General features: G+C 36.2%; 2 protein-coding genes across 6 annotated transcripts in view; one reads left to right on the top strand and one right to left on the bottom strand.

Moving 5' to 3' along the window:
- The window catches only part of KLHL32 (kelch like family member 32), a 288,659-nt gene extending 284,936 nt beyond the window's left edge, over positions 1-3,723 (top strand). For all 5 annotated transcript variants that reach the window (XM_078155228.1, XM_020998288.2, XM_020998287.2 and 2 more), the window contains one exon: positions 408-3,723. In XM_078155228.1, the coding sequence (XP_078011354.1) occupies positions 408-569 (162 nt within the window). In that variant the 3' untranslated portion in view covers positions 570-3,723. The remainder of the gene's footprint in view (positions 1-407) is intronic.
- Positions 3,724-8,602: 4,879 nt separating this feature from the next.
- The window catches only part of MMS22L (MMS22 like, DNA repair protein), a 160,454-nt gene continuing 148,757 nt past the window's right edge, over positions 8,603-20,299 (bottom strand). The window contains exons 23-25 of the mRNA XM_020998331.2: positions 16,306-16,402; positions 14,478-14,645; positions 8,603-11,906 (exon numbers count right to left, since the gene is read on the bottom strand). Of these exons, the coding sequence (XP_020853990.1) occupies positions 11,825-11,906; positions 14,478-14,645; positions 16,306-16,402 (347 nt within the window). The 3' untranslated portion in view covers positions 8,603-11,824. The remainder of the gene's footprint in view (positions 11,907-14,477; positions 14,646-16,305; positions 16,403-20,299) is intronic.

Genomic DNA, 20,299 nt, shown 5'->3' with positions numbered 1-20,299 from the left:
CAGAGGAGAAAAGGTTCATTAAGTGTCTTAGAAACTTTGAAGCACTACATAAATATCAGTTCATCGTCATTACTGTGGAAAGAAAAGCACAGAGATCAGAGTGTTTCATACATTAATAAGGAAGGGGTAGAGCTAAGGCACAGGTAGTCTTTGAAATCTGTCCAATTTTCTTTCCACTAGTCTCCTGCCTCTCAGTATGTCTTTGTGTATTTTACCATCAAAGGATGAGGTACAATACAGTGTCTGCAAGTACTGGTCGGCCAAAAACTTGGAGAATCAGAAATCACATTCTGACACCTGAGGGAGGAACTGGGTTCTTGTTGTGTTAAACAAGATTCACTTACCATCTGTCAGCTTTGGCAAGTAGGATTTATTCTCTGAGTATTCAAGTGCTTTTCTCTCGGCAGGTTTTGGATGTTAGTAGAGAAGGCAAAGAAGAGGTGTTCTATGGACCTACACTTCCTTTTGCTTCCAATGGAATAGCAGCATGCTTCCTTCCAGCTCCATATTTCACATGTCCTAACCTCCAAACCCTGCAAGTGCCTCATCACAGGATTGGTAATGTCTGAGCATCCCAGATGTGCTGTTTCACACAAGTCAAGAGCAGGAGGAAAGAAAAGAAGAAGGTCACTGAAGCTCGACTATTCGATTGACTGTGGGCATTGAGAATGGAAGGAGTCAGTGCTCAGTGCTTCCTTGTCTTCTTGTTTTACACATCTGTCTTAAATTCAGATACATGGTAGTAAAAAAAATCATTTTCTAAAATATATTCTTGAAAAACTCCCGTCATTTTTTTCTCCTTTATCACATGTCAACATACCATATGGTACATGATTTTTGTTTTAATCGTGGTATGGCCCAGTGACAACCTGTTACTTGCCTTTATGTGGCCCCATGTGTCTTTAAATACATTCCCCACATGTCCTTCCAAGTTAGTGTTGTCCAGGATTATACAATACTATGTTAGCTGTGCAAATTTATTTCTTGCTAATGACATCACTGATTGAACAAAATAATGGATCTTTCAGTATTAAACTTTTCACCGCTAAAAAAAACAAACAATAACAACCAAAAAACTATTACCTATCCCCATTGAGTAGAGGCTCTGCATCACAGTATGATAAATTTTTAAATGTCATATTTTATACAGGTAATCTAAGAATAACAGAATGGAAAAAGGCTGGGGAAAAAAAGCCAGAAAATTCTGAATTCTTACACTATTTTACTCACTCTGTGACCCTGGGCAAAAAGCATAACCTTTCTCAAATTTTAAGCTTCTGTATTGTTTAAGCAGTGTAATTATCTCCTCTTTCCATGCCAAAAGGATGTTTTGAAGATAAGACAAGCACTGTGAAGTGTTTTGACTTCTTAAGGAAAAAAAATGTACTCCTAAATTACAAGATATCACTACTGTCTTCACGATCATGTCACTGAGCACAGGGAGTACAGATTCTTCTTATGTTGAAAAATGACCAGATCCAACTTGAAAAGTATGAAGTATATAAGAAAATGTATACAAATAGTAGATAGTCATTAGGATGAAGAGAGTTTACTTACTCCATCTATCTCTAACCTTGTACAAATCCTTGCCTCAAGTAATAGCTATGAAACGTCCCTCATTCAAACTCTGTTCAGTGAAAGATGACATTTAAAAGCTTAAAAAAATTAGTTTGCGCTAATTACATACCATAAAGTGCTTTGGCATAAATTTGAACCTAGAAAAGGCAGTTCTAAAGAATTTAAAAGTTTTCTTACTTTATTAAAGGTTATGTCAGTCTTGAATACTTAGGGGATTCTTCTCCACCCTTTCCATCCATATTTTATTATTAATACTCTTAATAATGAATTGGAAATCTCTTTTCAGACCACATTTGTATCCTCTTTATGTAAAAAATAAAACAAACACTGCTTTCCACCTCCACAAACCCTACTATTCAAATACCATATCTGATGTATCAATCCAATAGGTATAAAGAGTTTGTCTGATCTAACTATGAGCTAATTTGCCTTTATTGAGTTAAGATTTTACTATGACCCATTTGTCCCCTATATATTTTAATTGCTCGCTGATCCAAGACTCATTTAATAGGACACTGACATTTTATTCATCCCAGTATTTCCTGCACACTCAATTGAAAGGAGTCATGTATTTAATGAATCAAATCCTCAATAATAGCAATGACTAAATGCTGTTTCCCAAAAATCACCAAAGCATTGAAAGAATTTTAAAATAAAAAGTCAGCTCTTAGATATTAATCTTTTAAAAGACATCATATAGTAAAATATCCACTAATTAGAATCTTATTTTGTTGTTGTTGGGGTGGGGAAGAGAGATGCTATATTTTAGAAAAAAGAACAAATCATGTCAAAAGTACTTATTAAGGGCCTCTTATGTGCCAGATACTGGTAAGCACTGAACATACAAAGATAGGCCAAAAAAAAAAGTCCCTTTTTTTCAAGGGGCTTAGTCTAATAAGAGAACAAGTTTGAGAGCGATGATTTAGTTTTACTGTTGCTCTTTAAAGATAAAAACTACCAGAACATCTCTTTGAGCTCTGGACAACGAGAGTGATTTATATCATCCCTAGTCATCAAAGAGATTCAGAGATACCTTACTGAAGGTGAAATATCATTTCAGAGGAAATCTGAGCCAGGTTGAAAACAAAACAAAAATAAGAGACAAGAAACAGAAAGGAGCTTGGAGTTAGCCTTCATTAACCAGAAATTCAACACATCACATTAGCACAGTTCCCAAGAATTCTAGCGAAATGGGACTTTCCTCTAAGTACAGTGCAGCATGTGACTCCTCTCCCATCTCAGGCCCAAGTCCCAGCAGATTTACCTGAGAGAAAACAGGAGTATCAATTTGCATTTACTGACATTGTTTCAAATGATACAGGGTTATAGAAGGTGGGGAGACAAGCTTGTGTAGCAAAAGGAAACTAAACTAGGATAATGGACAACTACAAATAATGACAGACAAGAATCCTTACATATCACCAAAACAAAACCAAAAAAAATTTTGCTAGTTTATGTATGTCAGTTTAAGTATTTAAACTGGATTCATGTTAAAGATCTTTAAATACTTATTGATAGTTTTTTTTTTCTGCTATAAGTTTTACTTCTGGCTAAACAAGATGACAAAGTGCAATCACACTCTTCTATTTAAATCCAAAAATTCCATGAAATTCATAATGTTGCTTCACCCCACATGATTAATAAAGATTAACCCTTTGGAAGGAACCTTTAAAACAGCAAGTTTGGGCTATGTGACCATTGTTCTGAAACCAGATTCCTCTGAAATGGACCAGATGTGTATTTTCCATTGGAAGGCATTATTCATCTTAAACTTTTTCATCTCCATAGCTTCCATTTTTGCATTAAAATAAAAGGAAATTATAAAATTTGCAAAATATTAGGGATTAAATTATGTAAATATTAAGCCTATATCTTCTCATGCATTATACATGAACTTCCTTCCCATTTCAAATTATTCTGTGGTGTTGCAATATTTTGCTTAACATCTGAATTGAAATGAAGCCAGCATAGGGTCAGCATCCAGCATCGTGTTTGGGAGATCAAGAGACAGAAAAGTCTGTCATTGTAATCAGTGCAGCATGCACCTGGTTGAGAGACCTCAGACACCTGGACACACTTTATTTCTGAATTTTTTCTTCAAAGTTCAGCCTTGAGAATAAAAGTTCTTTCCTTTGTTTCATCATTTGTTCATTTGTTTGTTGGCACATTTGTTCATTCCTCCCTCTGCCCTCCGTTTCCTTCCTTCACTGTGTTATTTCTCAACTACTGCAATAACTAGACAACTATCAAGCTACCTTTGCCTTAAACTTCACTTAAATGACATGAAGAGTTGGTGATTGAAGTTACTGTAGTTAAGGCCCAGTCCAGCTTTCATTTATCATTGCGTTAAAAATTTATCACAGAAAGCAGACTAGGAAACAACTTAAAAGTAACAGGCATTGTGCAGACAAAGTTTTCTTACATATATACATTTGCAATGTATACGTTTGGTTGTCCAGGATCTTCTGCCAAAGCACAATTCATAAAGATAATACTAGGAATAGCTGTAGTCATAACAAACCTTTTTATTAAAAAGAAACCATTCCTACTTTTGACTTTTTATTCAGGATCTGATCTGTATGTTACCAATTAGATTATTAGGTTCTGACTCTCAGATTTATCATTCTCCCCAGAATGGTTCTGAAAAGGGATATCCTTTTGGTGGGGGTGACTCCTATTTGTCATTTGCCTTATGGACATTTGCTCTTTAAACATGGAGTCTGTGGCTAGAGATTTTGGGGAAATCATATTTCCAAGAAAATGAAGTTCTTCCCATTGCAATAACACAAAAGAAAAAGTGAGAAGTGGAATTAGTGGAATTTAGCCGATTGTGATCTGCTAAAAATGCTACATGTGAGCAGGAAAGGGAAAGCACACATGCACAATTGTTAAGAAGCAAAGCACTTTTGCACAGTTAACAAGAATTTATTAAGCACCTACTGTGCACCAGGCGCTGTGATTGGCTGGGGCTACAAGGGACAGCTTAAAGAATAGGTCAAAATTGGAATATGATGTAGAAGGGGAACCTCTGTTCTAATATAATCCATTCATCTATTCTTTCCTGCCCATGAAGAAAAAGTAATACCCCAAAAGAAACAAGATGTGTCACAAGAAAACAAATGTTCAAGAAGGAATTTAGCTAAACAACGGATTAAATGTTGACCATCCTGTCTTAGTAAAGGATTTTTTTCAAGGAGGTACAGGCTGCCACAACTTTTATCAAATTTCTTGTTTGTTTTTTTTTGATGGAAGTTTCTTGATTAGATGCTAATTAACAGACCCTGAACCATAAAATAAATCTGGATGTCTAATAAAATTCTGCTATTCATTCATCACACCGATGTGCTTGGCTCATGTTTTATACTCTCCATTTATATTATCATTAGAACTTATGTGGCTGAAACTTTTACCTGAATATATCAATACCTAAAGATATCTTATTTTTATGTATACATAGCACCATAAGATCAGATCCTATAGTCCTTGAATTCTTTCTAACTCATAATCCTGTACAAGAGATATCATTTCATCGAATAATAGAATTTTATAGCTAATTCATTTCCTACCTGGTAAGAGTTAGGGCATGAGATGGTATAGAAAGATTTTCATAGTCCTCATGATAAATTTCATATGTACTGCTTTTTCACAGACGCCTTCATATATAAGTTCATTCATTCATAGTTTCCCATGTACCCTTATCTAATATGCAGAAACAAAAAGGGAGACTCAAAAAGTGGCTTTTGCTAGAAAATTAAAAGGGAGCTACATAAAGCACTGTATCTGGAGTCAAGAAAACCCAAGTTTAAATCCTCCTGCAGAGACTTACAACCTTTGGCCCTGGCCAAGACACGTAATGTCTCTTGGCCCTTCAGAGGGAATTAATCTCTTTAATATCCTCAGGTGTGAAATGAGAGGATTGATTTAATGGTATCTTCCAACTCTAAATGTCTGATCCCAAGATTCTTCCCCTACTTTTTCTTCATGGGTCATATTTACTAGCTAAAGTTAGTCCTCTGTGGGGCAGGTAAGTGGCACAGTGGATAGAGACCTAGGAATGGAGTCAAGAAATTATGGAGACTGGCCTCAGCCACTTACTAGCTGTGTAACTCTGGGCAGGTCACTTAACTCCTGTGTGCCTCAATTTCTTCATCTGTAAAATGGGAATAATAACAGTCCTTACATCCCAGGGTTGTTGTGAAGATCAAACAAGATAATTATAAAGCATTTAGCACAGTGCCTTAGCATAATGAAGGCTATGTAAAAGTTAATTTCTATTATTCTTATTATTTTGACCTTTTCCAGTTAATTCCATATAGGAATTTTTTAAAGGTAATTTCAAATGTATTTGTTTTTCCTAATTTTCATAAGAAGGGTTGGTTGGTTGATTTCTAATGATGGGGGATTCGTTCCAACCACCATAGCTCAGATTGTTATGGTAGCAACAGCTGACAGATTTGGAAGATTTGAAAAAGGAATATCTTCGAGTTCACTTTAATGGAAGGCCCTGGACAATCAGAATTTGGAAAGGAAGAATTTTAAGTAATTTTTTGTTTTTAAATACTGAGCAGTTAAATTTACTTGAAATTAATTAGTAGAGTTGAATTAGTGATGAATAGCTTCTGTTGAACCTTCCAAATAGAGTATAGCCCTGATCCAATTGCTCTGACATCAGGCATCATGTCAGAATATCTAAAAGTATCTTAGAGATCATCTATTCCAACATTCTTTAGAGAGGCGGTGGGTAAAAAAACTGTACTGGAGGCAACAAGAACTGGGTTCAAATCCTTCCTCAGACACTAGTTATGTCACCCTAGTCAAGCTTAACCTTTGTGCCTCAGGCTTCTCATCTGTTAAAACAAAGGGGTTGGATTGGATGGTCTCCTCTAGCTCTAAAGTTATGATTCTTTCTTAGAGACGAATAAACATATCAAAGGATAACTTGCCTAGAGATGAGGAAGCTAGTGACATAGCCAAACCACTTCTTTGTATTTTTAACAATGCCTTCCTCAATTCTGAGGAGGAAACATTTCATAACTATCTGCTAAGATATATTAGACAGCTTCAATCTTAAAGAATCTGGTCCAATGTCTGAAAATAGCAAAGAAGGACTACCAGCAAATTTATTAGTCTGGTACTACTTATGGTTTTATTGTAAAGCCTCCTGCCCCACAAAAAAAAAAATCCATTTTTGCTACATGGCATTAACTGGCAAGATCAATAAAAATTCAAAGTAATTAAATAATAAACATAAGAAAATAAAGACAGAGGTGGCTGACCTGAGCTAGTAAAATGTGAATATCTTATATGACATTGTTTTAATTCAGCTCTTGTCCATTAATTAATGCCTGTCAAGAAATGATTATGTTTGGATTTCCATTAAAGTTTCTGTGGAAGGCCTTCTAAGGGTATAGAGCTGTGCTTGGTGTGGAGGGGAAAATAGACAAGTACAATTGGAAGAGAACATTGGACTTGAAGACAGAAGTCCTGAGTTTAAAGTCACAAAACTGGGCCTCAGTTTCTTCATCTGTCAAGTAAGGGAGCTGGACTAGACAACATCTAAGATGTCAAGATCCTATGCTGTTCTCCAAGAGCAGATAATTTAGTTGGGGGGAATGTGGTATTTGCCAAGTCCTATCATTTCTACTTTTGTAACACTTCTTGAATAGGCCCCTTTCTCTAATTATCTCATGCCAGGTATAGGTTAGACTTCCTACCTCAAATCTCTTCCCCCTTTAGTCTATCCTATTCTAAATTAATTCCAAATGCAACTATGTCACCACCCTCCTCGTCCCCCCCATTTGGTCAATTTCAGTGGTTCCCTATTGCTTCTAGATCAAATATAGAATCCTCTGTTTGGTTTCTAAAACCCTTTATAGGCCCCTTCCCACGTTTTTAGTTTTCCTAAACTTTATACCTCCATCACCTCATACCGTGCAATTCAGTGATCCTGGCCTCCTTGCTAATCCTTGCACACAACACTCATCTCTAGACACTGTACATTTTCACTGGCTGTTCCCTCCATGCCTGGAATTCTCTCCCTCTCCGCCTGCTAGCTTCCTTAGCTTCCTTCAAGTCTCAACTGAAGTCCCACCTACTAAAAGAAGCCTGTTCCAGGCTTCTTATTGCCTTCTTATCCCCCATAGGCCTGGCATACAGTAGGAACTTTTTGACCAACTTACTGAGAATTGGTGGAAGGAACTGGTCCTGGAAGAGAGAAGAGATTTGGGGGATATAATAGCTGTCATCAAGGGTTTGAAGGGTTGTCATTTGGAAGAAGGACTGGATTTGTTCTGTTTGGCATCAGAATCAGGAAATGGGTGCAAGCTGAAGCCAATGAGGCTGATGTCTAGAAAAACTTTCCCACAACTAGAGCCATCCAAAAGTTGAATGGCTTGCCTTGTGAGGTGGTAGGTCCCCACTCCTAAGAGGTCTTCCGGGAAAGGATGGGTAATTGCTTATTGGGTATGCTATAGTGAAAATTCCTTAGGTTATATACCTAAGGCTGGACTAGATGGCTGTTTAGGTCTCTGCCAACTCTCAAATTCTATGATCCTATAAAATATAGCTAGGATACAATCAAGTTTTTTTCAAGAAGGGTAGGGGTAGCCTGGTGATATTTGAAAAGATAGTGGAACTGATTCAATATGGTACCAATTTTCCTAGCTACAAGCATTTGCTACAATGTACATGCACAGACATCTATGGTTTTAATATAAAGAGATACTTTAATATTTCATCATAGTGTGGCTACATAACCTTTTGTTCCCAAAACATAAGGTGGAGGCACAAGTTCTTGTAGATCTCACCTACAAAATAAAAAGTCTTTTTGAATGTGGGTCTGGTTAGATATTCTGTATTGCCTGTCTGAAGACTGGCCTAACTTTATGAGGAGGGCTTATTGCCAGAAAGTTAGCCACCAGATCATACATTTATGCTGCCACAGCTACTCACGACTATCCTCCAAGGCAGGGAGGGGCTGCAGTTTCAGTGGTGGAGGATAGGTTCAAAAAGAGAAACTCAAAGATCAGAGTATCAAAATAATGGTATATTTCAGGAATACCTATATACATATATTCACATACAGATCCATGTAAAAGAAAAGAAACAGACTAAAATACACAAAATAGAGATTCAATAACAACTTTTTACATCCCTTAAATTCATAATGTTACTTTTTCCGCAGCAAGATCCTCAAACCAAAGATGCCATTCCTGTAAACCTTTTAAGGACAAACCTCCTCAAATGACCTGAAATCCTCTCAGGTGTTGAAACTCAGCTTACAGTACAACCCAGGTTCAATAAGTCACTTTTGTAATGGAAAAAAAAAGTTGCACACTCTAACCTATTAAAGAGCACAAAGATGCTTTAATTACATTAGCTAAAGTAATGACAGCAGCTTACAACAGTATAGATGCTTCTTTGGACTTGGTGAACCATAAAAGTGAGAGAGAGTGAGAGTGTATGTGTGTGTATATACACACATATGTATAGAGGTCCAGGGTATTACTAGCTTGCTGCTCTGGATAAACTTTATTGTTAGGGTTTCTTCTTAGGCATGAAATATTTCAAACAATACCACCCACTTAATATTCTAAAATATTAGATCTTCCCCCCCTTCCAAACAGAAAAAAAAAAGCCCATAGGCTGATTTGTTGTCCTATAACTAATACAGAATTTTTAGTCCAAGAATCTCAAATTGTAATTTACAGATAAAGTATTTTCCTTGGTCAAGCACTAGATCCATGATAAGATTACAGACTCTGGGGATAAAACAAGTTATTATGGAATTACCAAATAAAACCTATGACAAAATAAAAAAAAAAAGGGAAACTCATGGGGATCATTCAATCCAGACCAATAGCTGATTAGATGGTTATGTAATGTAGTAGACAGAATGCAGGATATGGACGCAAGATGACCTGAATTCAAATTCTTCCCCAGACATTTACTATCTATGTGACAATGACCAAGTCACTTAACTTCTCTCAACCCTGGTTTCTGTATCAGTAAAATGTGGATGATAATAACATTGATTTCAGCAGGCCATTTAAATATCAAGTCAGATAGCATAATATGAATGCTAGCTATAATTATTCTTGTTATTAGTATACAATGCATGTTACCTTATCTCCAATGAGGATTGAATAAATATGACAGGCTTCATGTTATACCCCAGATGTAACAGGAATAAGACCATTCTTGTGATAAGTTTTATTAGACCAACCTATAGCAACCCCACAGAAAAAGGTTTATGTTGTAAGAGCAACACCTCTCAATAGCTCTCAGGGAAAAACATAAACCCACCCCTCAGCCTAGTATCTGATTTGTTATTGTACTAATTTCTTATGTCCAGTTCAAAGACAAAGAAGTTACATTCTGATTCTGCCTCATGAATTCCCATGGATATAGAAACTATTTCACTAATCAAGTAGCTCTGAGCCCCCACACTGGTATATAAAAACTGGAAAAACCTATTTTCCCATAAATATTCTCTCCTTCCTTGAACCCTGGTCTCATAAACCATAGATAAACATCAATTACTAGCCACATAATTTATTAACAGTAATCCATAATACAAAAATATAAATGAATATTTCAGCAATTTATGTAAGCAAGGTCAAAACCAGACTCAACTATTGGCCACAACTGTTGACTCCTTGGTCCGATGATTCAGTTTGGTCAGGATGGCAGTTTAAATATCTCTCTCATGGACTCTTCTAAAAGTAGGCAGTTAATTCATTCAGTTGCATCTCCCAGAAGATAATAGTTACTGTCTGAGTCTCCTCAGGAAAAAAAAAATTTCTCTTAATCCTCTCAGTGAGTTCTCAAGTGAGAACACATTCTCCTTCAGTCATGACAGTTGACTGTCATCCCCCTCCCCTGCCCCCATCAAGATTCTATTCCATTTCTTAAATAAAATAACAATAACCAAAGTCTCCACGTGGGGCAGGGTGGCTATATAAGCTGGAGTTCCATAAATAAAAAGACAAATGGTGATATTACAGATTTCGATAATACTGTGAGAATATAGTAATACTAGTTGCTGAGGAAACAAATATACTCCCTGAAGACTTGTATGAGACTCTTTTAGTGTGAACCTGAATAAAGACCCCAGAGACAATTTCTCAAATCCCTTCCAGTGTGCTAATCTTAAAATAACTAGATTTTCTCAAACATGCTATCTGCAATTCTTTTTCCTTTCTTTCTTTTTCTTTTCTTTTTTTTTTTTTTTTTAGTGAGGCAATTGGGGTTAAGTGACTTGCCCAGTCACACAGCTAGGAAGTATTATGTGTCTGAGGCTGGATTTGAACTCAGGTCCTCCTGACTCCAGGGCCGGTGCTCTATCCACTGCGCCACCTAGCTGCCCTGCTATCTGCAATTCTTGATTATTCAGGTCTGAGTATGCAGATTATGGATGAGCCCTGGTCCTAGTTTCTCCCCCTCTTCCAAAGCTGTTGCCTGGTTTCTTGGTCACATTGGGCACTTAATCAATGTGTGTTGATTGGTTGATCATGACCAATAAAAAGGGACTGGCTATGGAATTCAGAGGGATGAGGGCTGAAATGAAAGGCAAAAAGGTTTTATCTTAACAAATAAGGATTATCTATTCATTTAATTTTATACAGCTATCTTCTCTTTCTAGCTGAAAATTAGTTGTACTTGATAACCTTGACAGGAGAAAAAAAAGACCTCTATTGTTGGCACTAAAAGGCAGGGCAAGGTAGCCTGAAATTTCTCAATAATTAGCATACCTAAACACAAGTTAAAAAACAATTCCAACAAAAATCACCCTCAAACTTTGAATTATTTTTGTGAGACATGTTCTATAGCGAACCAAAAATGATCACCTGCCCACCTACCCTGGCATACGGCAAGTTTAATAAATGCTTGTTGCTTGATTGCCTTCGATGTAGCAGTGTATCTGTAATTTCATGAGGGGTGCAAAATAGTCTCTATTAGAAAATGGCTCTATTTCATTCCCCTTACCTGAAAACTCTTCAAAGAACTTACTGAAAGCTTTACCTAGTGAACCAATTCCCACATCCTCAGTGATGTGCTTTATGGAAATGTAGAGTTATATGAAAAAAATCCTAGAAAACAGATTTTTATTTTTAACACATCATTTAGAAGATTATCCAGCTCATAAAAGTAGGAGTTTGGAAAGTGCAAATGATATATTGTGGCTTTAAGTAGCAACAATATGTTGAAGTCCCCAAAGACAAGTGCAGGTCACATAAAAAACAAACTAAGTGTTTTCATTTTCCAGTTTCAGCCTCTCCTCTTGACCTGGTTGTCCTAGGAAGGATAAAAGTCGACTATAGGCTTCCCTGTTAAAAACAAAAATGAACAAAATATATTATGCACCTTCCTATTCTAATTAAAGAGTACCTACAAACTGAGACCCTATGAAAAATAAAGTATAAGCAACAGGTACAGAAAAAACAATGACTCCTTTCAAATCCGTATTTACTGTTTTGTTATAATTAAGGCCAGTAGAACTATAGAAGGCACTTTGGTTTGGCTAAGAGTGGCCCTTAATGAAATCCGAGTTACAAAATGGCCTGTAAAATTTCATTAATCTACTTAAATAATATGGCATTGAAGAGTCAGGGGATTTAAATAGGTAATGGCATTCATTATTTAATTCTTATTAAGTGGATAATAAAGGTATGAAAATCAAATGACAAATTTTTGATATAACAAGCATAAATAGTAAAGGGAGGATAAACTGGAGGATTTTTATAATGGTCTTTAAATATATATACACTTCATGTTCTTCTCTACTATCTTAGATAAGAAAACTTCACTAGTTTATAAATGTTTTTAAAAGATCATTCCAGGAATAAGATTTATTTCAAATGCTCCAGTGAACACATAGTTATTGCTGCTATATTATAGGGCAATTCCTCCTGAAAGAAGCTTTTAAATAAGCAATACTTTCTTTCACCTCTAACTTTACTTAAAAAAAAATTAAACAATTAAAGACAGAGTAACTACTTAACAGATTTTTCATTTGGCTTATAAAATTCCTTCATAAAGTTTGAATTACAAATTAGCATGTAAAATTAGAATCATGGAATCACAGATCTTGGGTTGGAAGGGTACTTAGAAATCACCTAGTCCAACCTCCTAAGTTAACAGATTTAAAAGACAAGGAAATTGAGGCCTAATGACTTCAGTTAAATGACTTAAATGGCTTGCCCAAAAGGACACTGAGAGCCAAGTAGCAGAGGCAGGTAACAAACCTTTATTGGCAAACTATTCCAGTATCTTTGTCAAGAAAACCCAAAAACGGGGTCATGAAGAGTCAGACACAACTAAAATGACTCAACAAAAAGTTTAAGGGCCAGACACTGGAGATACAAAGAAAGGTAAAAACAATGTCTCTGACCTCAAGGAACTCATATTCTAATAAAGAAGATAAACATGCAAATAGCTAAGTACATACAAGATAGACACAGTGTATTATTGTTCAGTTTTTTCAGTCATGTCCAACTCTTTGTGATCACATTTCGGGTTTTCTTGGCAAAGATACTGACTGGAGTTGTTTGCCAATTTTTTTCTCTAGCTCATTAGATGAGGAAACTGAGGCAAATAGGGTTAAATGACTTGCTCAGGGTTACACAGCTAGTAAGCATCTGAAGCTGGATTTGAGCTCAGCTCTTCCTGACTTCAGTCCCACTGCTCTTATCCACTGTGCCACACAGCTGCCCTATACACAGTGTAAATGGAACACAATCTTAGAGGGAAGGCATTATTAGTAGGAGTGAAGGGTGTGATTGTATATTTCAGCTGAGACTTGAAGGAAGCCAGGGAAGCCAGCAATTGGAGGTGAAGGTTTCAAACCAATTCACTAGATTCTAGGATATACTGCCTTTTCTATTGCAACATGATCCAATTAAATATATTGTTGTTATTTAACATTGTTAAGAACAAATTCAATGGTGATGTTCAAAAGGCCAAAGTTATTTTGAGTTAAAATTGTTACGGATATGCTTGTATGTGTGTACAACACAGCTGCTATAACTACAACAAGGTGACATTTTTTAAAAACAAACATTTGGATGAATACATATGTGCACCAGGTGCAGAGTCAGAGGGCCTGGGTTCTAATTTCAGCTCTTTAACTTGCTACTTGTATGACCATGGGCAAATCACTTAACCTCCCTCAGACTTAGTGTCCTCATTGATAAAATTGTGTGGGTTTATGTGAGGGAAGGTTTGGAATAGATGACCTTTAAGCCTTCTTTCAACTCTAATGCAAAGACACTGATAAGCTTTTCAAAGCAGTCAATGTAGGCAGCTAGCCATGTATGGCTAATGCTCTGTGAACAAATACTCAAAACATTGACAGTCTACCTTCAGAGGCAGCTAGGCAGGTAAGTAAGAAAGCTAATCTTATTGCTGACTCCTGCACTCCACCTTTTCCAGGAGACAACTTAGTCACTGACCCTCTGGACTTCATGTCAAATGACCTGGTTATGTAAAACTCAAATCTGACCTCAAAGGACACTGATTTGCCATTGATGTGGCTAGATACTGTACAAGAATGTAACACTATAGGCTCTAAAGGTAATTCCAAAAAAGGACTTCCAAAGATGTTCTAAGTAACAGTAGCATCACATAATAAGTGTGTAGTTTCCAAATGTACTCACTTTGAAACAGATGACACTCATTTGGAAGTCTAATTTTTGGTAGTTATGTTAAAAAAAAATAAAGCTCACTGCTTTAAGCATGCTTAAATTGATAAAACTTTCATAACTCAAAAGATTCTGTTCAACATAACAATTTATAAGCACTACTGGACAAATTTATACTCTAGAAACTTGTTTCCTCCAAAATGAATGTGTCTTTTATTATCATTGTCCCAAAGACAAAAATAAAATTATAAAACATACCTTTTTGCAATATTTCTTCCAAGGCCTTGTTTAAGCTCAGAGTCCTTTAGGCACTGAGTGAGTGTGGGAATCAAACTGGTAACAATCTGTTGGTCTAATTCTGCCACAGTTTCTAAGATGTTATAGACTTGTTGCTCATATATCATACCATAATCTTGGACAAACTGTCTATAAAGAAAACAGAACACTTAGGATTATCTCTGGTGCTATTCTTCAGTCCAGTTTCTGCTTGCCAATGCACTGTAATCTGAACATTAGGAAGATCACTTCTAGATGGAGATTCTAAGAATTTTACTAGAAATATAGCTCTTTAAGAGAAGTACAGATTATTTTTATCCTCATTGAAGTGCAATTGTATATATGGGAGCTGCAAAATAAAAAAATGCCTTATTCTAGTATAGTTGAGAATTAGAAGGGAAAAAATTTTCCACTGACCCTTAAAAATTCCTATTATTTCCTGTTCCCTTTCCCCCAAATGAATGGTATGGGGAGGAGGGGGAAAAATCAGCTTTGAAATTTTTCTCCTGGGCCTTCATGTTTATGATTAAAGACTATGTCAAAAACATAATAATAATAATAACACCAACAACAATAAATATATGATTCTATCCCCACGCCCAATTTTCATTCTCTTCTCAAAACAAAACAAATTATCCAACATGGTACCATGCACACAAGCAATATACATTTGTTTGTTTGTTTGTTTTTTAACTCCCCCTTCTCCTGCTTCACATTTTCCAGAAATTCTACATTTTTAGTTTGTTACAGTTCTAGCGGTAATCAAGTTAAATCCAGAGCAGACCACTGGGCAAAAGAAATGAGAAACTATCTGAGAAGAAAGTGGTGAAGCAGTAGTATCATACTCTTGAATTCATTTTAATTCATTACAAAGATATGAACTCAGGGGGTAGAGTAAGGGAAAAAAAAAGTATTGGATTTGGGATGAAGAAATCGGTGTTTGAATGCTAATTCTGACAGTTAATAGCTATGGCACAGTAGATAAACTGCAACTTGCCTTTACCTCAGTTTCATCATCTGTACAAGGGAGATGATATTTGCATGGCCTAGCTTATAGGGTTGTTGAGAAGACAGCATTTTGTAAACTGAAAAGTAACATAAATACAAAAGGTATGGTAGAACTGAACCCCAGATAATTATAATCACCAATCTTAATCACCAAACCAGATGAAAAAATGTATCTCCCTCCTACACCTGGGTGTGAAATGTTACATATGCTGTCAGATGCAGGTGATAAGGTTGGCTGTTTTTCTTCACTGTCCTTGTTACAAGAGAAGGCTCAATGGGGTGGAGAAAGAGGGGAAGAGGTATATATTTGGAAATGACAGCAATGCAAAAAACAAAAAACATCAAGCTTTTAAAAAAAGTATAAATTATCTTAACCTGTGTCCAACAGATTGGGAAGGAAAGAAAAATGGAGTTTGCTGTGTGCTCCCATTAAAGTAGGTACGGTAAAGAGAATTCCAGAGATTCCTATTTTTGATCCTGAGGGTCCTATTTACAAAGCTCCTAAAGTCTGTGCACCTGTCATCATGAATGCAGCACCCCCCACCCCCAGCTCCCTCCTAACCCATGTCAGCATCTCTTCTCTACAAAAACCACAGGTAATCTAAAGTCAGTTCAGGCACCTTTTCCCAGATGACTTTAAAACAAAAATACAGAGTAATAAAACTGCCAAGAAGACAACAATTGAAATACTATAAACAAATAGTAACACATTATGTTTGGGATAATTAGTTATTTAAAAAACATGTTGGCTGTCAAATGGCTTGCAATAGTTTCCTTGCCAGTTGGCATATTTTCCAGTTACCTAAACACAGAAGTCAGCTGGGTGGTAGGCTCTCCTCCTGACCCTGCTTGGCAGGCTTTTACAATGGAGTCCAGGTTCTCAGTGGCTAGCCTTTTAACTAGAAGGAAAAATTATAGCATTACACAGTATGTCTGAATTGACCATCTGGATACCAGTTTTTATGAAGACTTTATTCTCTTGATTTAGAAAAATAAATAGGCTGTTGTCTTAAAGTATATACTTTCTTTTTTTGATTTTCTTAAGCTGAGGATCAAGTAAGCAAAAGCTGATAGTTTTGTTTTTTATGTTTACATGCATAATCCAACTTGTGCCCTGCCCCCTTACCACCTTTCCTATGCAGGTAATAAACGCCATAAAAGGAACATTCTTTGCTACTGGTCCACCCTAAACTGTCAATGGCCTCAGGCATGTGGGCACAAAGCTATTTGCAAGGTGGCTCAGCTTCTCTTCCCCCACAAGGACTCATTTATGGAACTGCTCTCTCCCCAACCCATCTTCCCTCAGAACATATGGCAGTGAAATCATAAAGCAACATTTGTATTCAAATACACTAAAGATTGACTGAAAATAGGTTGCTTTGGAACAGCCTGTGAATCTAATAGTGCGTTTTTAAGTTTATTCTGTTAAAAGTGCCAGCCCAAAGATTTTGGGTTAAAAATCCTACTTTCTGAAAAAGTCTACAAAAGCTAATAATATATGAAATATAGCTATAACTATAATGCAGATGTTCTATTAAAAAAAACTATACAATACACAACTTCTTGTGACAGTATGAAAAAGCTACTAAAAATCTGAAATGTAAACTTGATAACCCAACTAGTGAGATAATGAGCACACTTTTTGGGGTGTTGGTTCACTGATATTTTTATGACAGATAATGAAAAAAGCCAAGGGCATCAAAAGGGATATTTTAATTAAAGGGGAGAATAAATTACTTCTTTAGCCAGATGACTTGAAGGTGAAGAGAGGTAAGAGTGCAGTGGCAACTGAGGAATGCTGCATTCCTTTCTTGGTAATTCAAAGCATAATATAAAAAATTAGGATGAAATTTCAAAGGGTTCAATTCAATAACCATTTCTTAAGCATTTATGTGTAAGACACTGTGGTGGGTACAGGAGACATAGACCAACTCCTCCTCCTCACCCCCAACCAAAAACTAGTCTTTATCCTTAAGAATTTATTCTGTTGGAGAAAACAAAAGGTGTAATTTTTAAAATACTAAAGATGGCCATCACACAGAAGACAGGGGAGAGGACTACAGCATAAGTTTGAGCTGGCTACAAAATTTAACCAATAAAGAACTCCTTAACACAACAGGAGTAAGGGATGTTATCAAGGACTTATATTAGAGAAAGAAAAGATAAGCTGTTTATGTGGTGAGAGAAATGGAAGACAGATGGATGATCAAAATGCTCTATTGGTACTTTTACAATGTCAGGAGAAAGTGGGTGGACTCTCTCTGCGACAAACATATGACAGGATGTGGATCAGAGTAGCAAAAGATGGGCAGGACTTCCAGGGCTGTATCCCAAAGAGATCATACAAATGGGAAAAGGACCCACATGCACAAAAATATTTATAGCAGCTCTTTTTGTGGTGGCAAAGAAGGGGAAATTGAGGGGATGCCCATCAATTGGGATTGGCTGAACAAGTTGTGGTATATGAATGCGATGGAATATCATTGTGCTACAAGAAATGATGAGCAGGCAGACTTCAGAAAAACTGGGAAAGACTTGTATGGACTGATGCTGAGTGAAGTGAGCAGAACCAGGAGAACATGGTACATAGTAACACCCATGTTGTGTCATGACAAACTTTGACAGACTTAGTCCTTCCTAGCAATGCAAGGATCTCCAAAAGTCTCATGATGGAAAATGCTATCCATATCCAGAGAAAGAACTATGGAGTTTGAATGCAGATCGAAGCATACTATTTGCTCTTTTTTTTCCTTCTTCTGTTTTGTTTTGTTTCCTCTTTTTTGTAGTTCCTCCTGTTGGTTCTAATTCTTCCTTACATATGACTAATGTGAAGTACATTTAATAGGAATGGATATGTAGAGCCTGTAACAGACTGCATGCCATCTTGGGGAGGGAGGCAGAGAGGAAGAGGGAGAAAAATTTAAAACTCAAATGCATATGGGAGTGATTGTTGAAAACTAAAAATAAATTAATAAAAAAAAAAGAGTGGGGAAAAAAAAAGATGGGCAGGGATTGATGGATTTTCATTCTGAATAACTGGACAGAAGTCCCAAATAATGAGACCACAGATCTATTTGAGTATGTAAACTGAGTAAATATAAAATAGTTTCAAGAGGGACAGAACTTGTTTCAAAAGGCTTTTCAAAGAGACTACAGTTACTATTGCTGTTTTTTTAAGAGTCAGGGAAGCTTGTAAAATAAGTTATTTTCCTCCAGAGTTTCTTTTCTTTTTTTTTTTAATTTTCAAATTTTGAATTCTCTCACTTCTCTTCCCTCACCTATTAGAAAGCAAGGGGAAAAAATTATGAGTATGTGTCGTGCAAAATAAATCCCAAAAAACAAAATTCCCATAACATTCATGCCCTCTCATCTCTCCCCCACCAAAAAAAGGAGAAAAAAATATATTTCATTTTGCACCCTGAATCCACCAAATTTTTTTGAAGGTGGACAGCATGTTTCATCATGAGTCTTTTGAAGCCGTGGTAGGTCATTGTGCTGATCCACTCAAATTCAAAGTTGATTACCTTTATGGTATTACTGTCATTATATAAAATATTCTTCTGGTTCTCCTCACTTCACTTGGTATCATTTCACATAAGTTTTTCTGAAACCATCCTATTCATCACTTATTACAACACAGTAACATTCCATCACATTTATAATACCATAACTTGTTCAGCCATTCCTCAAATGATGGGCATCCCCTCAATTTCTAATTCTTTGCTACCACAAAAAGAGCTGCTACAAACAAATATTTTTGAACACACAGGCTCTCTTCCTTCGCCTTTAATTTCCTTGGAACACAGACTTAGCAGCAGTATTGCTGGATCAAAGGGTATAGACACAGTTTTATAGCCCTTTGGGCATAGCTCCAAATTGCTTTCCTGAATGGTTAGACTGGTTTACAGCTCCACCAACAGTGCATTAGCGTACCTGTTTCCCTAAAGCCCCTCCAGCATTCATCATTTTCCGTTTTTTGTTACCTTAGCCAATTTGATGGGTGTGAGGTGGTACCTCAGAGTTGTTTTAATTTGCATTTCTGTTAATATTACTGATTTTGAGCATTTTTTTCATATGGCTATTAATAGCTTGGATTTCTTGAGAGTAAAGGTTTTAATTGTCATTCTATGGAAGTTTTGTCATGACAGTTTTTAAGAAACTAAGAGAACAGTCAATGGAGATCATTTGGAAGAAATTATAGAGGAGATAGAGAGAAAGAGGGTGAGGAAAAACTTTTTTGCGAGAACGGTCTCAACTGTTATTTTATGAAGAATTTTATGAACGGTTAGGAAAGAGATTAAGAGTAACAACTTGAGAAAAACTTAAGAATCTTTTCCTGTCATAGGTGTAAAGAAGATGGAGGAGAAAGAAAAGATGAAGTTACCCTCTTTCCTGATGGAAGTTTTTAACTTTTAGTTTATAAAGAGGATGATGAAAATTTGTGATAAGAAACTCTGCTTTGTTCCTTGAATGGACTGAATGGTGGAACTGTGTTTCCAAAAGTAAGGAGAAGTAATATGATGATGGCTAGAGGTTACCCTGTGGTCTTTCTGATACCTAAAATATTGTAAATGTTTATATTTTTGAGTTATTATTGATTACATTATTAATAAATTACATAGCCAGTAACTTTAATACTGAGCTATTCCTAGGATATTAGGAGTTTTGTTATAGAGATATTAGCAGCTCCTTATAAGAAAAAAGATTTCTATAATTTATTAAATAATTGATTACAAATTGAGATGGGGGCTCTAAGCTAACTGACTGAGGAGGCTATTCCAATTTTGTTAACAAAA

Source organism: Phascolarctos cinereus, unplaced genomic scaffold (assembly GCF_003287225.1).
Source record: "Phascolarctos cinereus isolate Bilbo 61053 unplaced genomic scaffold, phaCin_HiC Scaffold_5;HRSCAF=322, whole genome shotgun sequence".
In the NCBI taxonomy this organism is placed as follows: Eukaryota; Metazoa; Chordata; class Mammalia; order Diprotodontia; family Phascolarctidae; genus Phascolarctos; species Phascolarctos cinereus.
The sequence above is the reverse complement of the archived record's forward strand: the minus strand, read 5'-3'. Positions and strand labels throughout refer to the sequence as shown.